Below are 20,420 nucleotides of genomic sequence, written 5' to 3'. Positions count from 1 at the left end.
GCGCTTTTGACATCGTGGTTTTAGCGGCGCGGTTTTGTCGGCGCGCTTATGACGTTCGCGCTTTTGTCGGGTCACGGTTTGTGGTATGCTTTGGTGCAAAAGTGTGTTTGAAGGTATTGCTTTGAGATCTGTTTACTGCATTTTTTCCGTCTCTCCCTTTGGCACTGAAAGTGCAAAAAGGATTGTTTTCTGAGCAAGGATGCAAGCATGACTCAAGATTACTTCTTTGTTCCGTTAATGCATTTTAGATTTAAAATGTAAATCTTAGCATCCAGACAGGCAAGGATTGATTTGAATTTGGTCTTTGTATGGGCCTCACTCCTTAGCAGCTCCTGCACTTAATCTGCACTGCGGATGAATCTTGGAGTGAAGGAGAAATCCATATTCCTTATTCTTTTGGAGTAAGGTTGGGCACAGGCAAAATATTCTAAAACAGTTTTAAAAGCAACTTAATGGACTGATGAATATTTTCTGCCCAGATGTCTTAGTCGCTAGAGGATGTAACTGATTGGAAAGGACTTTTGTCTCTTCTGAAAAAGACTCAAAACACAGACGTTCTACTAGTAATCTATGTTCTCTTCATTTAGCATATAGTATACACAGGGCAAATAATATTGTAATATTGTACTAGTTCTAGGAAAGCTAGAGCTAGAAAATGTGGGCAACAAAGCTCCAGATAAGTGCTGGCTGATAGCAACTTATAGAGCAGTATTGGCAAACCTTTTCGGCCCCGAGTGCCAAAATGGGAGAGTGTGCACATGGGAGCACCGGAAACCGGAAGAGCAGTTCCCCGGCATGCATGTGCGCACCTGGAAGCTGAGCTTCCCGTTTCCGGCGTTCGCATGCACACCGGTCACCTGGTCTTCCAGCAGATTTAAGGGAAAGGTGTTTACATAAAGATGTAGAACTCCACAGCTAAATAGACAAAATGGTATCAGCAGATTCATCTTGATTGGTGACAGTCAATATTAAGTATCTTATTGGGGAATTCTTGGGTATCTGCTAGTTAAGCTTATATTCTCCACCTCCATCCCCAGTGTTGTTGAACTAATATAATTAATGTCAGATCTGATTAGATATATTAGAAATGTTTGGCTGCAGATGGTTTCCTGGACCCAAATCTTACACTGGATAGCTGAACTTCAAATGTTGTGATCGGACAGGTGGTGTCCAGTTGGCTATAGTTGCACTCAGCAGCTGACAGGGTCCTCGAGTAATAACCAATGGGAGCTTCGGTTCCATTGGGCATGCAGTGGCTGAGGACCACACCGACACCAAAAGGAGAGGCGTCACAAGTCAGGACAAGTGGCAGAGTCTGTTTATATTGGACTAGGAACGTGTCCACTGACAGCAAATCTTTTAACTGCGGCAAAAGCAGTGGCCTCGTCTTTTCCACAAGTCCATCTGGTGTTCTTGCCAAGGAGCCGATGCAAGAGCTCAGCAACAGTAGCTTTCTGCTTGAGAAACACACTGTAAAAATTGAGAAGTCCGAGGAATGCCTGCAGCTCAGTCTGATTGCGAGGTGTGGGGGGCTTCCTGGATTGCTTTGATATTTTTTTTAATTTGTTGGGTGAATTCCGGAGCTGTCAATCAAATACCCCAGGAATTCAACCCTTGGTACATTAATTTGGCATTTTTCTCTTTAAACGGAGACCCTTTTCACTAATTCTGGTCAAAACAGTTCGTACTCTTTTAAAAAGTTGCTCCTTATTTGCAGCCGATACCAAGACATCGTCGAAATAGGGGACAACTCCTGGTATCACTTGCAAAAGCCGTTCTATGATGCTTTGGAACAGTCCAGGGGCGATACTAACTCCGAATTTCAGCCGGGCGCATTTAAATGCACCCCTATATGTCACAATGGTTTGGACCTCCACTACTGCCTCGTTGCGGCGTTGTCGCCACACTGGTGGGCTGCTCATGTGTCCTTGCCTAATCAAAAGGAAAACACCAGACGAAATTCCTCAGGATGAGCAAAAGCTTTGAATGATCATCAAAGGGCTCTTTTATTAGAAAAAGTTAGTTACAGCGTCATCAAAAAGGAGCGTATCAAAAGGCATATATAATCACACATGGCACAAGTAAACTAATGAAAAGTTCACAGCCATTCTACAAATAAACCAATAGAAAATCACATCATGGCAAAGGGTGGGCAAAGGGGGAACAGAAGATTACAAGCTGCATGGCATTGGGAGGGGGAGAGGGGGAATAGAAAGTTACAGCACAGCATAGGGGGGGAGAAAGGGCACGTGTGGGAGTAGCTGGCTCGCATAGTTCTTGTTACATGAGGCTGCATAGTGAGTTATGACCGTTAGGCCAGAAAGATGTTTCTGGTGCGATGTTTTTGCATCCCTGTGTATGTGTGTTTCAGACAGCAGAAGCTGCCCTGCACGCAAACACCCGGAATGAATTCCAACACCTCAGCCACCTAAATCAAAATCGACCCAGTTTTTCAACAATGTGTATTCAATCAAGGAAGCCAGACTTGAATTCACATGTCTACTCAATCATTAAATCAACTAGATGGCTGCAGAGAAAGGAAGGCATGGATGGTGAGCTATTCAGATATGCCCTAATGTGTAATCAATGAACCCTAACCCTAATTTGTTGCATAATCAGCCAGATGCTTAGACGGGATTTGGCATTTTTATCAAGTCCTTCCCAAGAACCTGGGATAGGAGATGATGTTATTTCATGGACTTAAGATATCACAGGAAGTGAGTTGTTCCAAAAGCTGCTTTTTGTAAGTGTCAGTGATTTTGTCAATGGTGTTCAAGTGATGCTCCAATTGTTTTGTGATTGCACGCAAGGGGCCTTATTAGTATTGGCACTATCTTTGCTTTCTTTGGGCCTAGTTGTTTTCTTTGCATTGTGAGATTTTCTCCAATTTTTTTTCTCTTCTATTCTGCAGTAGTGTTGTTACTATTAAAGATGGGGAGCTGCCACTTTGAAATGGTGGTAAGTAAACGTCCAAAAAGACCCAATTCTAGTCCAGGCTTATATCTGCTTCGTGGTGTTGTGACAGGGTAGCTCTCTTCTATTTGTGCAGTAAGATGGTCAGTGCTGTCTCCAAAACTACTCACAGGGTTTGTTTGGATGTTCTTAAAGCTGTTTTTTTTTTCCCCCTTCGGCAACTTGAACCTTGGCAAAATCCAAATGAAAGTCAACTTTGTTCTTTTGGAATGGAGGAATATAGTCACTCATTAACTTACTTCTATGGCTTATAAACCAGTGTTTCTCAACGTTGGCCACTTGAAGATGTCCGGACTTCAACTCCCAGAATTCCCCAGCCAGCGAATGCTGGCTGGGGAATTCTGGGAGTTGAAGTTCGGACATCTTCAAGTTGACAAGGTTGAGAAACACTGTCCTAACCACTGCTGGGGAATTCTGGGAGTTGAAGTCCGGACATCTTCAAGTTGACAAGGTTGAGAAACACTGTCCTAACCACTGCTGGGGAATTCTGGGAGTTGAAGTCTGGACATCTTCAAGTGGCCAACGTTGAGAAACACTGGTTTATAAAACCATATAACCATACTGACAGAGCAGTATAGACCTTCCTAAATTTATAATTTGGAATTAAAATAGACAATAATCAAATTTAAAACAAAAACCATACCCTGTAATTTTGGGTACCACGTAATATACAATATAACCCCGTTAGGGATGAATAACGATGTGAATTGGCTGCTACGTGAAAGAGACTTTAAACCGCTTGGTTTGCACTTTATTTTTAAGTACTTTATCTGCACATTGCTGAAAATATCTTACTTTGAGACAAGGGGGGGTTGGAAGTTAGCATCCTAGATGTGTTTTTTTTTTTCTTTTAAAAAGTGCTGAGTTTGAGTCACATGTAAAAGCAGGTGCAGTACCTCTGCTTCAGCATTTTGTTGGTTTCCTCCCCTGTACTCATCCCCCTCCCCCAGGGACCTGAAACAGCAAAAGGAGGAGGAGGAGGAGATGGAGATCTATCCCAGAAAACTGTATAAACTTATGGATCTCTAACGGAAAGCCATAAAGCAAGTAGTTAACAATACTTTTAATCTGATCAGGGATAAAATTGTTTGACATTGACACTAATATTTTTTTTTTACATTTAAGCAATGAGTAAGCCATTTAAAGCTTTCTACTAGCGACCCCCAAGGATCAATTGATTGAGTTAACTCACATGGTATATAACTAGCAATACCAGTTAGACTTATATACCGCTTCATAGGGCTTTCAGCCCTCTCTAAGCGGTTGACAGAGTCAGCATATCGCCCCCACAGTCTGGGTCCTCATTTCACCCACCTCGGAAGGATGGAAGGCTGAGTCAACCTTGAGCTGGTGCAGTTAGACTTATATACCGCTTCATAGGGCTTTCAGCCCTCTCTAAGCGGTTTACAGAGTCAGCATATCGCCCCCACAGTCTGGGTCCTCATTTCACCCACCTCGGAAGGATGGAAGGCTGAGTCAACCTTGAGCTGGTGAGATTTGAACCGCCGAACTGCAGATAGCAGTCAGCTGAAGTGGCCTGCAGTACTGCACTCTAACCACTGCGCCACCTCGGCTCTATAAAAAAAAACTAGGGGGAGCAATCATACTATGGATGGAAAGAAAGGGCTCTGGGACAATTCCTCTACCATTATGTCACTTTCCGTAAATATGCGTTCAAATGGATAAATCTCAAAACTGAATACCTTAAGATTAAATTCATAGCTATCTGGGTGGTCTATAGAAGATGGAATATAAAGAATTAACAGAAAAACTCTAGGAGTTGTAGTCCCAACATATCTGAAAGATACTAGATTGAGGAAGCCTAGATTAAGATTGGAATCACGGTACACGTTTTATCATAATCCATCAAGTCATGATGTGTAGTGATGTTGAGGTCAAGCACTGATGGCAGATGTTAATCTAATCCAGTCACTTCCAAACGTGGGTTTCTGGGTGTTGGACTAAAACATCTGTCATCAATAATAGAATGAGGTCATCCAACCTGGTAGGTGGTCAAAGCATCTTAAGATTTCAAAAAATATTCTTATACTTCAATGTCATTTGCCATTCTGAGTAATGATTTGTTTTGGCAAAGTCATCGTGTCTCTCTCATGGATTTATTATCGTTTCCACTCTATTCAAGGATAATTATAATTATAGATGCATTCTCGGCATATATTCTCCAGGAAAATGGAATTTGGGAGCAAAACAAAAATGTAAGTATAGTCATGCTTATTTGAACATGGATATCTTGCTATAAAATGGGAAAAATAGAAACTGATCTGTTGAATATCTGTTGAAATATTACTTAAGTCTAAAATTGATTAAGGAAAACAAGCTAACCAAACCTAAATGTACATATATCTTAAACTAGGGAACATAACTGCTTCCTAGAATGGACAGACAGCATACATGTATTCCTCAACTTAAAAAATTTATTTAGTGACCATTGGACGTTACAACGGCATGGAAAAAAGAATGACTTATAGTTTTCACATTACGGCCATTGCAGCATCCCCATGGTCACAAGATCAAATTTGAGTGCTTGGCCACTGCCAGGTACTTACAACATTTGCACAGTCCTGGGTTCTGGGCATTTTCTACCATGCTTCTCCATGGAAATAAAATACAAAGAAAATACACAAATAGAAGTTATTTTTACAAATGGGATGGAAATATGGTTCTCGGCATACAGGATGCAATCCTAAGCAGTAAAGTCCTGATGAAATCAGTACCTCTTCTATGATTCTTACTGCAATAAAGCCAAGAGGCAAATAGATCCACCTGCAAGAGAGTGGTAAAAAGAAAAGTTGATATGGTGGTGTTCTGACCCCCCCCCCCTTCAACACCACTATTTATTTAAATCTGGACAAAGTTGGTATATTGCCTGCCATGTTATGTCTCAGTGGAGCTTGTGAGCACTCTGCTTTTTTATTGACCAGAATTCTGATATTAACTAACCCTAGCTTCTGGACCATCCATAGGCAACTCCTCTCAGTAGAGCTTCAGCATCTTGTTCATCTCTCCTCCTCCTCCTCTCTCTCCATTCCAACCATCGAGAGAACCATCTGAGTTGTAAAATGCCTAATACTGTTCTTTTATCATTGTGTTGTATTGTATTGTATTGTATTTGGTTTATTTGTATGCCGCCCTTCTCCAGGAGGGACTCAGGGCGGCGAACAACTCAGGGGAGAAAGGGAACATAAACAACAGTACACATAATTAAAATACACGAAAATCACACAGCCATACCAGTCGAGAGGGGAGGGGAACTCATCAACCCCAGGCCTGCCGGCACAGCCAGGTTTTGACGGCTTTCCGGAAGGCCTGGAGAGAGGTGAGGGTCCGGATCTCCGCGGGGAGTTCGTTCCAAAGGGCCGGAGCTGCTACAGAGAAGGCCCTCCCCCGGGTAGTAGCCAGATGGCATTGGCTGGTGGACGGAACCCGGAGGAGGCCGACCCTGTGAGATCTGACGGGTCTTTGGGAGGTAATTGGCAGCAGGCGGTCTCTCAAGTGTTATAACAGCCAGCTGTTAATGCTAGTAGCCAGACAAATGCATATACTGAAAGTATGGGAAAGAAGGCATCGGCAATTTATTTTATTTCTATCGTGTGGAAGAGAGAGGGAATATTGTTGTCCTGAGCTCTGGAGTAGCTTGCAGAATGCTGGCTAAACTCCGCATTCTCCTTTGATCAGATGGGAGGCACCTGCTGTCTGTCTAATGATGTTTCATGCATGTTCTCAGTAGTTTGAACTCCGTAGTGATGAACATGTCTTCAGGACAGTTTTGAATTGTATCGGAACATTTTAATAGCAGGAGCAGCGTTAGTATAGAAATGGCCTCAAAAGAAAAAGGCCCAACAGATAAAGGCAAAACTTATCCAATGAATAGGGGAGGGGCTTCATCTAAAGAAATTTCACAGTGCTATAAGAAAACCATGAGTGGTAGTGGCATTGTAAACTATTTTCTAATGTTTATGATTACAGCTATCTATATTTTATGATTCTTTGAGTGTTAAAAGCGGTTCCACCACAAAACCGCGGTAGACTAAAGCGCGCTTGATGAAAGCACGTATGTGACGTCATCACAGCGTGACGAAAACAGCACGCTGTGAGCGGTAAACTTAAAATTAACGCGTAAATCTAAATCTAACCCCCCTAAGCCTAACCCTAAACCTAACCCTAAACCTAACCCTATACCTAACCCTTAACCTAATGCTAAACCTAACGCTAACCCTTAACCTAACCCTAAACCTAACCCTAACGCTTAACGTAACCCTAACCCTTAACCTAACCCTAAACCTAAACCTAACCCTTACCTTTATGTGAATCGGCTTGCTTTAAAAGCGCTTTTTAAAGTGCCCTTTTTTCTCCGCGGTCGTATTTGTCGCGCTGCTGATGACGTCAGGTACGCGCTTTAATCGGGTGCGCTTTAGTGGGCCGCGGTTTTGACGGGTCACGTTAAAAGCTCCCTTTATTTATAAATACCATTTTCATTCTGCTTTATTACAAAAGGTACTAGCATACTCCTTCCTTCTTGAAATACAAATACTCATAGGTTTCTGTGAATGTAAACCTTTTAATGGCCCACAAACCTCATGTATAAATGTCTTATTTTAATCATAGACTGCCCTGAAAAAATGTTAATGTTTTATGTAGAGCCGAGGTGGCGCAGTGGTTAGGGTGCAGTACTGCAGGCCACTTCACCTGACTGTTATCTGCAGTTCAGCGGTTCTAATCTCACCGGCTCAAGGTTGACTCAGCCTTCCATCCTTCCGAGGTGGGTGAAATGAGGACCCAGACTATGGGGACGATATGCTGACTCTGTAAACTGCTTAGAGAGGGCTGAGAGCCCTATGAAGCGGTAGATAAGTCTAACTGCTATTGCTATTGCTATTATTACTCTAGTGATACATAACATAACTAGCAGTGTTAATCATTGAGATACCTTGCAAGCAAGATTACAAATTCAGGTACCACCTTGAAAGCAATAACAGAAAAGTGCTTTAATATATGTACATGTCTATATCCAAGCAACAACCGTAACAAGAGATCAAATTGTACTTATATTGTACATCGGTACTACAAGCATGGCAAATATAGTACTGTATTACTATAGTGCTATAATGTAGTAGTGTAGCATATTAGTATAAATATTGCAACAGTGCATTTTAAACAAGAGACAATATTTATCATAACACTTCCTCATACATATATAGCCCAGGACTATTAATCTGCCCTGAGTTTCCCACGGATATCTTTTTATTTTATTTTTGAGGATTGATAAAAAATAAGGCAATACTATGATACAGAACGTACTTCAAAATCTTATGTTTCTACAAAGTGTCTTTTTTCTTCTTGATGTGTTGCTCTTGCTAACATTTTGAACCTCAGCCTAGAAAAGTTCACAAAGCTGAAATTGATAGAAAAAAACAAAAGAGTATTCAATATTGCTCTGCTTTTCCGGGCCGAAATTACTCCCCTATAACTCTTAAAGGTTAATTAGTGGAAAAAGTCTGATTGCAGAATCTTTATTCTACCTGCAAGAGATATGTTGGAGCCTTCAGTCATACATTTACATTATTCTATTTCAGTGGTTCCCAAACTTGGCAACTTTAAGACTTGTGGACTTCAACTCCCAGAATTCTCCAGCCAGCTCTGCTAAAGGATAATTAGTGGAAAAAGTCTGATTGCAGAATCTTTATTATACCTGCAAGCGATATGTTGGAGCCTTCAGTCATACATTTACATTATTCTATTTCAGTGGTTCCCAAACAGCAGAGCTGGCTGGAGAATTCTGGGAGTTGAAGTCCACAAGTCTTAAAGTTGCCAAGTTTGGGAACCACTGTTCTATTTCATCACAATTTGACTGATAAAAGAGTTGTGGCAGGAATCAAGAGAGTCATATATCATCTCAGAGCTCTGTCAAAAGTTAGAGATGTTAACAGAATTTCTAAAAAAGTTTTATCTACCATGCTCGCCTACTTATTTGTATCCAGACATTCTGTATGTTAATCTGGTGCTAAATTGAATTTAGTTTACAAAGAGGGGGGGATGCAGTCATTGCAAAATTTCCTCCAGAGGGTGTTCTATCGCTGGGACTTCAGTCAACTGCAGACTCAGGGAATTCTGGCCGTGATCGCTGACTGTAGCAGATCGGCTGACTTCCCACAGGGTGTGTTTGACCAACTCTGAGAACGTCACACTAAAGCAGGATGAGAGTTTCTTACTGAGAAGGACATAAAGGATAGGGTTCAGGCAACTATTAAGGAAGGCAAAGCCGATCGAAAGAGGCATGGCATTTTCAAGCAATTCATGCAAAAAGACGTTATGATGAGCTGACAGTTCCAGAATGCTAAATATTTGATATGGGGTCCAGCAAATAAAAAACACCACCACCACAACAAAAATAGTCCAGAAGAGCCTGCTGGAAGTTAGTACTGTACTCTTTTTAACCTGGCTAACCAGAAAGGAATAACAAACAATCATAGTTAAAAGCGGAAAGAGATAGCCACAAATGAACTTTATCCATGTAAGCGTGTGATGCCTGAATACGATAATATCCAAGTCATGGTGAAAGTTGTAATAGCATATGGTGACATTTTGGGGTGATATAAGGGTGTCCTTGAAATATAGTGCTGGGCTTCCAAGAACTGTAGCCAAAATCCAAATGAGTAGAACCAGGATATAGGCATTCCCAAGTGTCCGATGCCTATAGGAGAAGGCGGGGTGGATCAGATGGACGTAACGATCAAGGCTGATTGCTGTCAGAAAGAAGACACTGGCAAACATGTTGAGCACGGAAATAAAAGTATTTGCTTTGCACAGCCATTTCCCAAAAGGCCAGTGGAAGCCCATGAAGATGTAGGCAATATACAGGGGCAGGAACAAAAGAAATATTAAGTCTGCAATTGCCAAGTTGAGGAACCAGATGGATGTGACTGTCTTGTTCCATTTGAAGCCCATGATCCAAATAACTATTGCATTGCCAGGAACTCCTAAGAGAAAAGCCGTCATCTGTAGCACGAGAGAAGCAATCCGTGCATGACTAAAGTGGGCCTGGGCCTGGAATGGCTCATCCTCCTCATAATCTTCAAAGTAATCGGTAAAGTTATCTTGGTACAGGAAGTCAGCTGATGACATGGCCACACACTTGTCTCCTGGAAACTTGGATCTGGAGAAAAGGGATAGAGCAGGTAGTTACAAGTATAACAGTGGTACTTTCAAGCAACTTACTGGTATCTATAGGCTCACAAATGCTGCTCAGTTATTCAGCCTTGAACAGCAGTTTTCAAATATTGATCTACATGGTAGATGGGCTCTTATTTAAAAGATATGGGAATGTCGTGTATCAGGAAACAGCAAGGTATCATTGCACCAACTGTAGGCAACGTAAACAATACAGGCAGTGGTGGGTTTCAAAAATTGTTCGAGCCTACTCTGTGGGTGTGGCCTCCTTTGTGGGAGTGGCTTGCCACCCATGTGACCGTATGGGAGTGGCTTGCCACCCATGTGACCGGATATGAAATTATGAATTAGTACTTAGGCCGGTCCAAGTAGCTATTCAGAAACTCTGGCATTGAAGCATGCAAGTCTTAAAGCTGTCAAGTTACAAGATCCTTGCACCCCTAACCCTTTAGAAACAAAAACTAGGGGTCTTCAAACCTGACAGCTTTAAGACTTGTGGACTTCAACTCCCAGAATTCTTCCTCCAGTCACGTTGGCTCAGGAACTCTGGCATTGAAGCATGCAAGACTTAAAGCTATCAAGTTACAAGATCCTTGCACCCCTAACCCTTTAGAAACAAAAACTAGGGGTCTTCAAAGCTGACAGCTTTAAGACTTGTGGACTTCAACTCCCAGAATTCCTCCTCCAGTCACGTTGGCTCAGGAACTCAGGCATTGAAGCATGCAAGTCTTAAAGCTGTCAAGTTACAAGATCCTTGCACTCCTAACCCTTTAGAAACAAAAACTAGGGGTCTTCAAACCTGACAGCTTTAAGACTTGTGGACTTCAACTCCCAGAATTCCTCCTCCAGTCACGTTGGCTCAGGAACTCTGGCATTGAAGCATGCAAGTCTTAAAGCTGTCAAGTTACAAGATCCTTGCACCTCTAACCCTTTAGCAGTGGTGAGTTTCAAAAAAATTTGGAACCTCTTCTGTAGGTGTGGCCTGCTTTCCGGGTCCACTGGTGGAACCTCTTCTAACCGGTTCGGTAGATTTGACGAACCGGTTCTACCGAATAGGTGCGAACTGGTAGGAACCCACCTCTGAATACAGGACACAGTTCATTTAGACTACCTCATGTTCATGATTATGTCTAGTGTTTTGTCCAAGGACAATGAAGATTTATTATACCTTGGAAGCCTGAATCCAATTGAAGAAAGAGCCTACAGTTTAATGCCAATGGCTTCTGCTTATCATTTGAATTATTATCATCATCATTATTATCATTGTAAATATTCCCAAGAAACAATTTGCTTTGCATCTCATTGACACTTTTATGAATGGATGTTGTAATCAATTGCATCTGGAGGGGGAAAAAAAAGAAATAAAAACAAAACAGGCTGGGAATAGCTGTCACAGAATCTGCCTAGCTCTCCTTTCAGTGCTTTTTCCCTAATTTTTCTCTGTGATGTTGCCAGGGTTCCAGTGGTGGGTTTCAAAAATTGTGGGTGTGGGTGTGGCCTCTTTTGTGGGAGTGGCTTGCTGCCCATGTGACCGGATGGGAATGGCTTGCCGCCCATGTGACCGGATATGAAGACGCCGACGACACTTGTCAGAACCACCTTAAATTACTTCACACACAGCACTGACATGCATAAGAATGTGATGTCAACTTGTTTCTTAAAAGGCATCTTTGGTTAAAACGACTTCAACACACGCAATGTTCTGATTGCACCACAAACGCAGTAGTCATCCTTACCTTTCACAGAGGCCCTGAGTTTTATAAATAGGAGCATGATAGTGTAGAATAATCATATCCAAGGACCAGTGGTGCGTTTCAAAATTTTTTGGAACCTCTTCTGTAGGTGTGGCCTGCTTTCTGGGTCCACTGGTGGAACCTCTTCTAACCAGTTTGGTAGATTTGACGAACCGGTTCTACCGAATAGGTGCAAACTGGTAGGAACCCACCTCTGCAGGGTTCACACAGCCACTAAACCATAATGTACTTTATTTGGTTCTGACTTAACATGATGTGTGAATGCAGCTTGTAGTTTCTGTTTCTTGAATTATGGGTCGGTGCGAGATATGAATTGAGCCTGAGAGATTCACAAAGTATCATTGAGCAGAATACAGGTCTGTGAAAGTGAAAGTCCATCCTTTCTCTAAAGTATGTGATGTTGTGGTTAAGACATTAGGCTAGAAACCAGGAGACTGTGAGTTCTAGTCCCACCTTGGGCACAAAGCCAGCTGGATTACCTTGGGCCAGTTATTCTCTCTCAGCCCTAGGAAGGAAGCGAAGCACTTCTGGAATCTTGCCAAGAAAACTGCAGGGACTTGTACAGGAGTCAAAAACTGACTTAAAGTCACAACAATGCATATGGAAAACAGAACTGCACTACTGAAACCCCTACACTAAAAATGGCAAGAGGGAAAACCATAACCCTTCTTAAGAGTTGGGAAGCTTGGCTATTGCTTGTTAAAAGTGTTTGTATCTACAGCAGAGGTGGGTTCCTACCAGTTTGCACCTATTCGGTAGAACCGGTTCGTCAAATCTACCGAACCGGTTAGAAGAGGTTCCACCAGTGGACCCGGAAAGCAGGCCACACCTACAGAAGAGGCTCCAAACCTTTTTGAAACCCACCACTGGTCCTTGGATGTGATTATTCTACACTATCATGCTCCTATTTATAAAACTCAGTGCCTCTGTGGAAGGTAAGGATGACTACTGCGTTTGTGGTGCAATCAGAACATTGCGTGTGTTGAAGTTGTTTTAACGCAAACCAAAGATGCCTTTTAAAAAACAAGTTTACATCCTATTCTTATGCAGGCCAGTGCTGTGTGTGAAGGTAATTTAAGGTGATTCTGACAAGTGTCGTCGGCATCTTCATATCCGGTCACATGGGCGGCAAGCCACTCCCACAAAGGAGGCCACACCCACAGAGTAGGTTCGAACAATTTTTGAAACCCACCACTGATCTACAGCGTACTACAAAACCTATAATAGAAATCGAAACTGATAAAGCATGGAAAAACACTGAAATCGGCAGAAAGCCACATTGTTTAAAATAGAAATTCTTCACCGTTTGGGAAAATAAAACAATATATTAATAAGAAATGTTTCTTTAGAAAATATTAATTGCCGCCATACTTTCCCTCCCACCGAACTCTCCTGACAAAAAGTCAGATAGAAAAATGCTATGAAATTCTTAATGTTTTATATTTTATGAACACTAAGTCATTAAAACATAACTCTGGACAATCTCTTTTTAAAGGCTATAACCAAATATCACCTTTTCTATACGGGAGACATTTCAGAGAAAATAATATGCATTTATTTATGCCCACTGCGAACTGTGCCTCATCTCCCAATCCCTTTTATTCTGATGTATGGCCGTTATGGGCACCTTTACCCAAATAATTTGGTGTGCATTTTGACATAATGTGTATGTTTTTAATTGCAAGCCCACAAAGTGGAAGCAACGGTTTTCTTAATTTTAAAATCACTGGGCATATGAGGAAACAAAATATGCTTTCCACATACTGGTAAGTACAATCCTAACATAAAAAGGAACCATAGCTTCCTTTGCTTTAACACAGTAGCTCCCATCCCTAAAATAAACTGTATGCAATGGAAGTATCTGTTTTTAAATTGTAAGGACCCTCTTCTATTTGTTTAGGTTGCAACTTTATGCAAACTGAATTGAATTGAATTGAATTGAATTTATTTCATTTATATGCCGCCCTTTTCCCCGAAGGGGACTCAGGGCGGCTCACAATCCAAGTCAAGGGAAGGGGTACAGATAAGGAATAAAAAAGACAAACAGGACAATACATAATTTAAAAGCACACAACAACCATACCATTCGAGGGGGGGGGACAAAAGCTCTTAAGCCCCAGGCCTGTCGGAACAGCCAGGTTTTAAGGGCTTTGCGGAAGGCCTGGAGGGTGGTGAGGGTTCGAATCTCCACGGGGAGCTCGTTCCAGAGGGTCGGAGCAGCCACAGAGAAGGCTCTCCTCCGGGTGGTCGCCAGTCGACACTGGCCGGCGGATGGAATTCGGAGGAGGCCTAATCTGTGGGATCTAATCGGTCTGTTGGAGGTAATTGGCAGCAGGCGGTCTCTCAAGTACAAACTATCTGGGAAATAAAACCTATTCAATGATGAACTCAATGACGAAGCTGAAGAACCGCTTTTGAGATGTCATGGATCCCACTGAAAGCATTTAGAGTCATACAACTGAAAATTTCCATATGCCACTCAACCTCATTAAGTTTAATTAACTTCATTGCTAAATCATCAAAACATGCAATGCAGATGTACTTAGAACAGCTTGCTGAGTTGAGAGGAACACTTTATGGGGCAATTTTGTAAATTATGTTGGAAACGTCACTAATAAAAACAGCTTGACATCCTTTCACTTTATTCACAGTGGCAAGATTTTTGGTGTTACTTATAGTGCATTGGTCTGCATTATGAATATAGCCTGGCAGTAAACAATCCACACATAGGAAGAACATATTTTTAGCATGTTTACTGTTCAACTCAGCTGGTTAAATCACGTGACTTGATTCTGACTTTTAATGCCCTGAGGAAAAAAAGGGAAGTGAAGAAATACATTTAACGTTTTTCCTCCCCTTTCTCCTTTTCTAACAAATATGCCACAGACTGAATATGCCACAGACTGAATTTTTGTAAAAGTCAGTACCTGCCTTGAGGTTGGGCAGAATGCATTACTGTGTGATTGAATCCAGAGGTGGGTTCCTACCAGTTCGCACCTATTCGGTAGAACCGGTTCGTCAAATCTACCGAACCGGTTAGAAGAGGCTCCCCCAGTGGACCCGGAAAGCAGGCCACACCTACAGAAGAGGTTCCAAATGTTTTTGAAACCCACCATGCACACACACACACACACACACACACACACACACACACACACTGACACAGAGAGAAAGAGAAAGAAAGGAAGAAAGAAAGAAAGAAAGAAAGAAAGAAAGAAAGAAAGAAAGAAAAAAGAAAAAGAGTGAGAGAGAGATGAAAAAAAAAAGAAAAAGGGGACAGAGAGACAAAAGGAAGGAAAGAGAGAGAGGGAGGGAGAGAGAGAGAAAGAAAGAGAGAGAGAAAGAAAGAAAACACATGGCCGGCAAGCCACTCCCACCAGGTCACATGGCAGGCAAGCCACTCCCCCAAAGGAGGCCACACCCACAGAGTAGGTTCGAAAAAAAAATTTGAAACCCACCACTGCTTCTAACCAAATGGAAGATTAAACCTTTTTTTTTTTACAAATGTTAGCATTAAGTTAAAGAATGTTGTTTAGCAAAGAGGGTGTATGGCTTTGTGGCAAAGATAACTTTTGAAAATATTTTCAAAATGTGACATTTTGTCCAGGATGCAAGCTGGATCATGTAATTCTTCCCAAGAGGGCAAATTCTACGCAAAGCACCAGCACCACCCGTATGAGTCATGAAAAAAAAATGGTAAAAATGAGCAAGTCGTTTAAGCAGCTGCAGTTGGAAACAATTTTGGGGTCAGAACGAATAAATGTTATTTTCAGTGAAAATAAAATCAACTGGCCACTTTAAATAAAAATATATATATTTGCTATTTTTTAACCAAGGAGCTTAGTCTTGTTGCTATTTTGTCCATAGCTTCAATGTTTTAGCCCCAAGGCATTTGGATCACAAACATGCATCTATAAATGCATGTATACAAACACAAATATGCCCATTATTTTCTTATGTGGTTTCCTCTGTATTTTCCTACACATTTCCAAAGATTTGATATTTGAGAAAAAAATTCCCATTAGCCACAATCTTATAGACATAAAGCACCATCCTAGGCAGATGGAGGGCATCCAAATTTTGGATAATGCAAACTGATATATTTTCTAACGCGGAAGCAAAATTTGGTTCAGGGCTTTTTTTGTATTTTAATTTATTTTTCTTTTTAAATTTTGTTAATAGTTTTATCAAATCACTGCAGAATGGGATGTAGAAAATTGTTTCCTCTGTTACTGGATAGATGGATACTTTCTAATGTTCCTAAACTGCAAGATAAACTGTCTTTGCTCTTCAGGTCAGGCTAAGATAGGACTATGTTTGTCTTAAGAAGTTGTCTTCTAATAAAATAGAGAACTCTTTGGTGTTGATCGATATCCCGGTTTGCCTCTTCATGGACTCTAAATAACCTAATGACTTTTCCCCCTCATTAACATCCTAAATTTTATGCTTGCAGGTTCTTTAGAGTTCATTTAAATGAACATAGGTAATATTATTATAGGTAATAATATTAAGAGCTGAGGTGGCACAGTGGTTAAAATGCAGCACTGCAGTTCAGCAGTTTGGCTGTTCAAATCCCACCAGGCTCAAGGTTGACTCAGCCTTCCATCCTTCCGAGGTGGGTAAAATGAGGACCCAGATTGTTGTTGGGAGCAATATGCTGACTCTGTAAACCGCTTAGAGAGGGCTGAAAGCCCTATGAAGCGGTATATAAGCCTAACTATTGCTATTATATCTAACATGTTTAACTTTATGTAACTGATTTTCTATGCAAGAGGAAGGATGCTTTTGTCTTATCCAATCAACTTTTTTTTGGTAATTTCCCTTGATGCCCTAACTATAAAAGAAAATATAAGTTGGGTCTTGGAGTTCCCTCTTTGAAAAAGACCCCCTTTTTTAGAACATTCAGAATAAATCGTAATTAAATGACCTTCTGCCTCAGTTTGCTTCATTGGGGTATGTGTAAATTGGGGCACCAACCTAATGTTTGAGGAACACCATAGTAAATAAACTATCTACATTTCTTTTGGCTATTAAATGGAGAATCACTTTTAAGGGAAGACAACTCATTGTGGTGTTGCTCTCTTGTCCTGGTAAAGTAAGTCTATTTTATTCATTGGGCTAAATTATAATTCCTTGATTTACTGTATATTTTAAAGATTGCTAGCGGGATATATGAGCCCCTTATCAGAAATCTACCAACTTAGATTAAACAAATTCTAGCTATAATCCCTAAAGTATTGATATATTCCAGTCACAATTGGCAATCAATGGAAGTAATTCTGAAAAGTTAGAAGAAATTAAAGAACTGGCAAACCTTCAAAAATAGCAAGAGGCTCTCTTGCTTGAGAATCGAGTACTAAAGTAATTGTGTTTGACAAGGAGTACAGAGTGTACGATTGCAAATCACGTATAAATGGTGACACTTTCAGTATGTAATTAGAATGTTCATTAAAGATGGGAAAATGAATAGATAAAACTTATGAGGGAGGGATATATGTAGGAATGAATTCATAAGGAACCATGTTGGGCCAAGGTTGTGTAATAGCAGTAGACTTATATACCGCTTCATAGGCCTTTCAGGCCTCTCTAAGCGGTTTACAGAGAGTCAGCATATTGCCCCCAACAATCTGGGTCCTCATTTTACCCACCTCGGAAGGATGGAAGGCTGAGTCAACCCTGAGCCGGTGAGATTTGAACCGCTGACCTGCTGATCTAGCAGTAGCCTGCAGTGCTGCATTTAACCACTGTGCCACCTTGGCTCTTGTGTAGTGGTTAGAGTGCAGTACTGCAGGCCACTTCAGCTGACTGCTATCTGCAGTTCGGCGGTTCAAATCTCACCGGCTCAAGGTTGACTCAGCCTTCCATCCTTCCGAGGTGGGTGAAATGAGCACCCAGATTGTTGGGGGCAATATGCTGACTCTGTAAACTGCTTAGAGAGGGCTGAAAGCCCTATGAAGCGGTATATAAGTCTAACTGCTATTGCTATTGCTATGTCTCCTCACTTTGTTAAAAGGAAGTAAGAGTGGGGGACTTAGAAATTGGGAGTGCTTTAAAATGGGTTACTGAAAATTGTTTCTGGTAAAATGAGATAGGGTCAAGGATGAATGAATATTAAATGAATGTGAAACTGAATATCAAAGTAAATGAGTGAGAAAAGTAATATGGAGAAAGCAAAAATTATTGACAAGAGGAGAAAGGTATATACGGAACGATAATGTGAATCATGTTGGTATAAATTAGATTTAGCTATATTTCCTTTTTTTATTTTATATTTTAAAGTCTTTGACTTACTATTTCTCACTTATTTTCTGTGCTTTGCATAAAGTTGCTTAGTCTGAAAGAGAAGAGCGTGCTGGGTATGTATGTATGTATGAAATTGAACCTAAACTAACATAATCGTTATTGTGGTTCTTTTTGTCATGAGAATAATAAGGATGAAAACAAGATACATTTTATATTAGTGACCAAAAGATGAAAGCAATAGCTAGATGGCCCATAAAGCACCGTAACTACAAAATAATGGACGACAAAGCTTGAAGCAACCTTGGGGATTGTACATTTAAAAAAAATAAATTAAATATTGCAAATTCCCTGTTTTCCCAAAAATAAGAGTTATCCTGAAAATAAGCCCTAGTGTGTTTTTACGCATGTGCCTAATATGTGGCCTACCTCCAAAATAAGCTCTATTTAAGAGCCTACCAGTGGTGGGATCCAAATAATTTAACAACTGGTTCTCTGCCCTAATGACCAGCAGGGTAGGTGGAGCTTGGTGGTCATGTGATTGGGTGGGTGTGGCCAACTCAACATCACTCACGTTGATGGGCGCTTCACCTTAGCTGTTACAATGGTAATAAAGGTTAACCGGAGAGGCAGTTTCTGTAAGCAGGTCAATAAAGATGAGGCTAGAAACAGCACCAGAATGTTTCCTTCCTGCCTTCCTTACAGGATTAGCCCTGGAAAGTGGGGAAAAAACAAAAGGAGATTTCTTCCAACAATCGGTTCTCTGAACTGCTTAGAAAGTTACCAACCGGTTCTCCCGAATAGGTGCGAACCGGCTGAATCCCACCACTGCTTTGCACCCAATGCAGAAAACATTGTGAGGAAACCAGAGTGGCATCTTTTCTATTTGTAGCTCCAGAACCCATTTGTTCCATGATCTTGTATTTATATTTAAAAATTCCTGTGACATGAAGTGACAGCTCAGTTTGGAAATGGTGGTCTTCCCTTGTTGCTGGATGACACTTTTCCTGGAGCCTAGTCCTAGTTGGCCAACTAGCCATTGTGTTGCAATGCCTCTGAGATATTTTCCTAGTCAGAATTATATGAAATATAGTGTAATAACATTCATCTTAAAATAACTAGGTCGTGCATAAGCCTTGGGATAATTTAGGATCATTTCAAAGCCAGTTCACTTGCTTCACAATAAACAATTTAATTTCTTCAAGATTTTAAGGAAATGAAGGAAAGTCAATGTCACTCAGGTCGATGGGCGCTTCGCCTTAGTTGTTACAATGGTAATAAGGGTTAACTGGAGAGGCAGTTTCTGTAAGCAGGTCAATAAAGATTAGGCTAGAAACAACACCAGAATGTTTCCTTCCTGCCTTCCTTACAGGATTAGCCCTGTAAAGTGGGAAAAAACAAAAGGAGATTTCTTCCAACAACCGGTTCTCCAAACTGCTTAGAAAAAAGCTGCCCTGCGGCCTGGCGCTAGAGGCAAAAGCCGCCCTGCCACTATGTCCAACATAGAGGCGTCCCGCCTCTACGTCGGACATAGCACCGGGGCAGCAGAGCGGCCAAAAGCTGCTTTCTTTCTTTTTGCCTCACCAGCCATAAACCTCACCGCACGTCACTGCCTCACATCCCGGACATAAATTGTTTCAACTCCTACCCTCAAAACAACGCTACAGAGCACTGCACACCAAGACAACTAGACACAAGGACAGTTTTTTCCCCGAATGCCATGACTATGCTAAACAAATGATTCCCTCACCACTGTCAAACCATTCACTAAGGCTGCATTACTATTACTAGTAGTCTTCTCATCGTTCCTATCACCCATCCCCTCCCACTAATGACTGCCGGGCTGTAACTTTGTTTCTTGTATCCTTATGATTTATATTGATATTGATTATTCCTGATTGCTTATTTGTACCCTCTGGCTATCATGAAGTGCTGTACCTTAAGATTCTTGATGGATGTATCTTGTCTTTTAAGGGTACACTGAGAGCATATGCACCAAAGACAAATTCCTTGTGTGTCCAATCACACTTGGTCAATAAAAAAATTCTATTCTATTCTATTCTTGAGAGACCGCCTACTACCAATTACCTCCACTAGACCGATTAGATCCCACAGATTAGGCCTCCTCCGAATTCCATCAGCTGGCCAGTGTCGACTGACGACTACCCGGAGGAGAGCCTTCTCTGTGGCTGCTCTGACCCTCTGGAACGAGCTCCCCGTGGAGATTCGTACCCTCACCACCTTCCAGGCCTTCCGCATAGCCCT

The 20,420-nt window shown here is 41.3% G+C and overlaps 2 protein-coding genes across 4 annotated transcripts in view; one reads left to right on the top strand and one right to left on the bottom strand.

Moving 5' to 3' along the window:
- ZDBF2 (zinc finger DBF-type containing 2) overlaps positions 1 to 20,420 on the top strand; it is a 338,913-nt gene that overhangs the window by 274,315 nt on the left and 44,178 nt on the right. The window lies entirely within an intron of this gene.
- The window catches only part of CMKLR2 (chemerin chemokine-like receptor 2), a 19,482-nt gene continuing 7,818 nt past the window's right edge, over positions 8,757 to 20,420 (bottom strand). For 2 of the 3 annotated variants that reach the window (XM_014060949.2, XM_087708662.1), the window contains exon 2: positions 8,757 to 10,147. In XM_014060949.2, the coding sequence (XP_013916424.2) occupies positions 9,034 to 10,116 (1,083 nt within the window). In that variant the 5' untranslated portion in view covers positions 10,117 to 10,147 and the 3' untranslated portion in view covers positions 8,757 to 9,033. Of the gene's footprint in view, positions 10,148 to 11,539; positions 11,549 to 14,587; positions 14,772 to 20,420 lie in introns of those variants that run through there. The other variant, XM_087708808.1, reaches the window with a different exon arrangement.

The sequence above is a fragment of the Thamnophis sirtalis genome, unplaced genomic scaffold, assembly GCF_051295495.1.
Source record: "Thamnophis sirtalis isolate CommonGarterSnake01/CBP01778 unplaced genomic scaffold, rThaSir2_p1.2 scaffold_1, whole genome shotgun sequence".
Classification (NCBI taxonomy): domain Eukaryota; kingdom Metazoa; phylum Chordata; class Lepidosauria; order Squamata; family Natricidae; genus Thamnophis; species Thamnophis sirtalis.
This window is presented reverse-complemented; position numbering and strand designations above follow the sequence as displayed.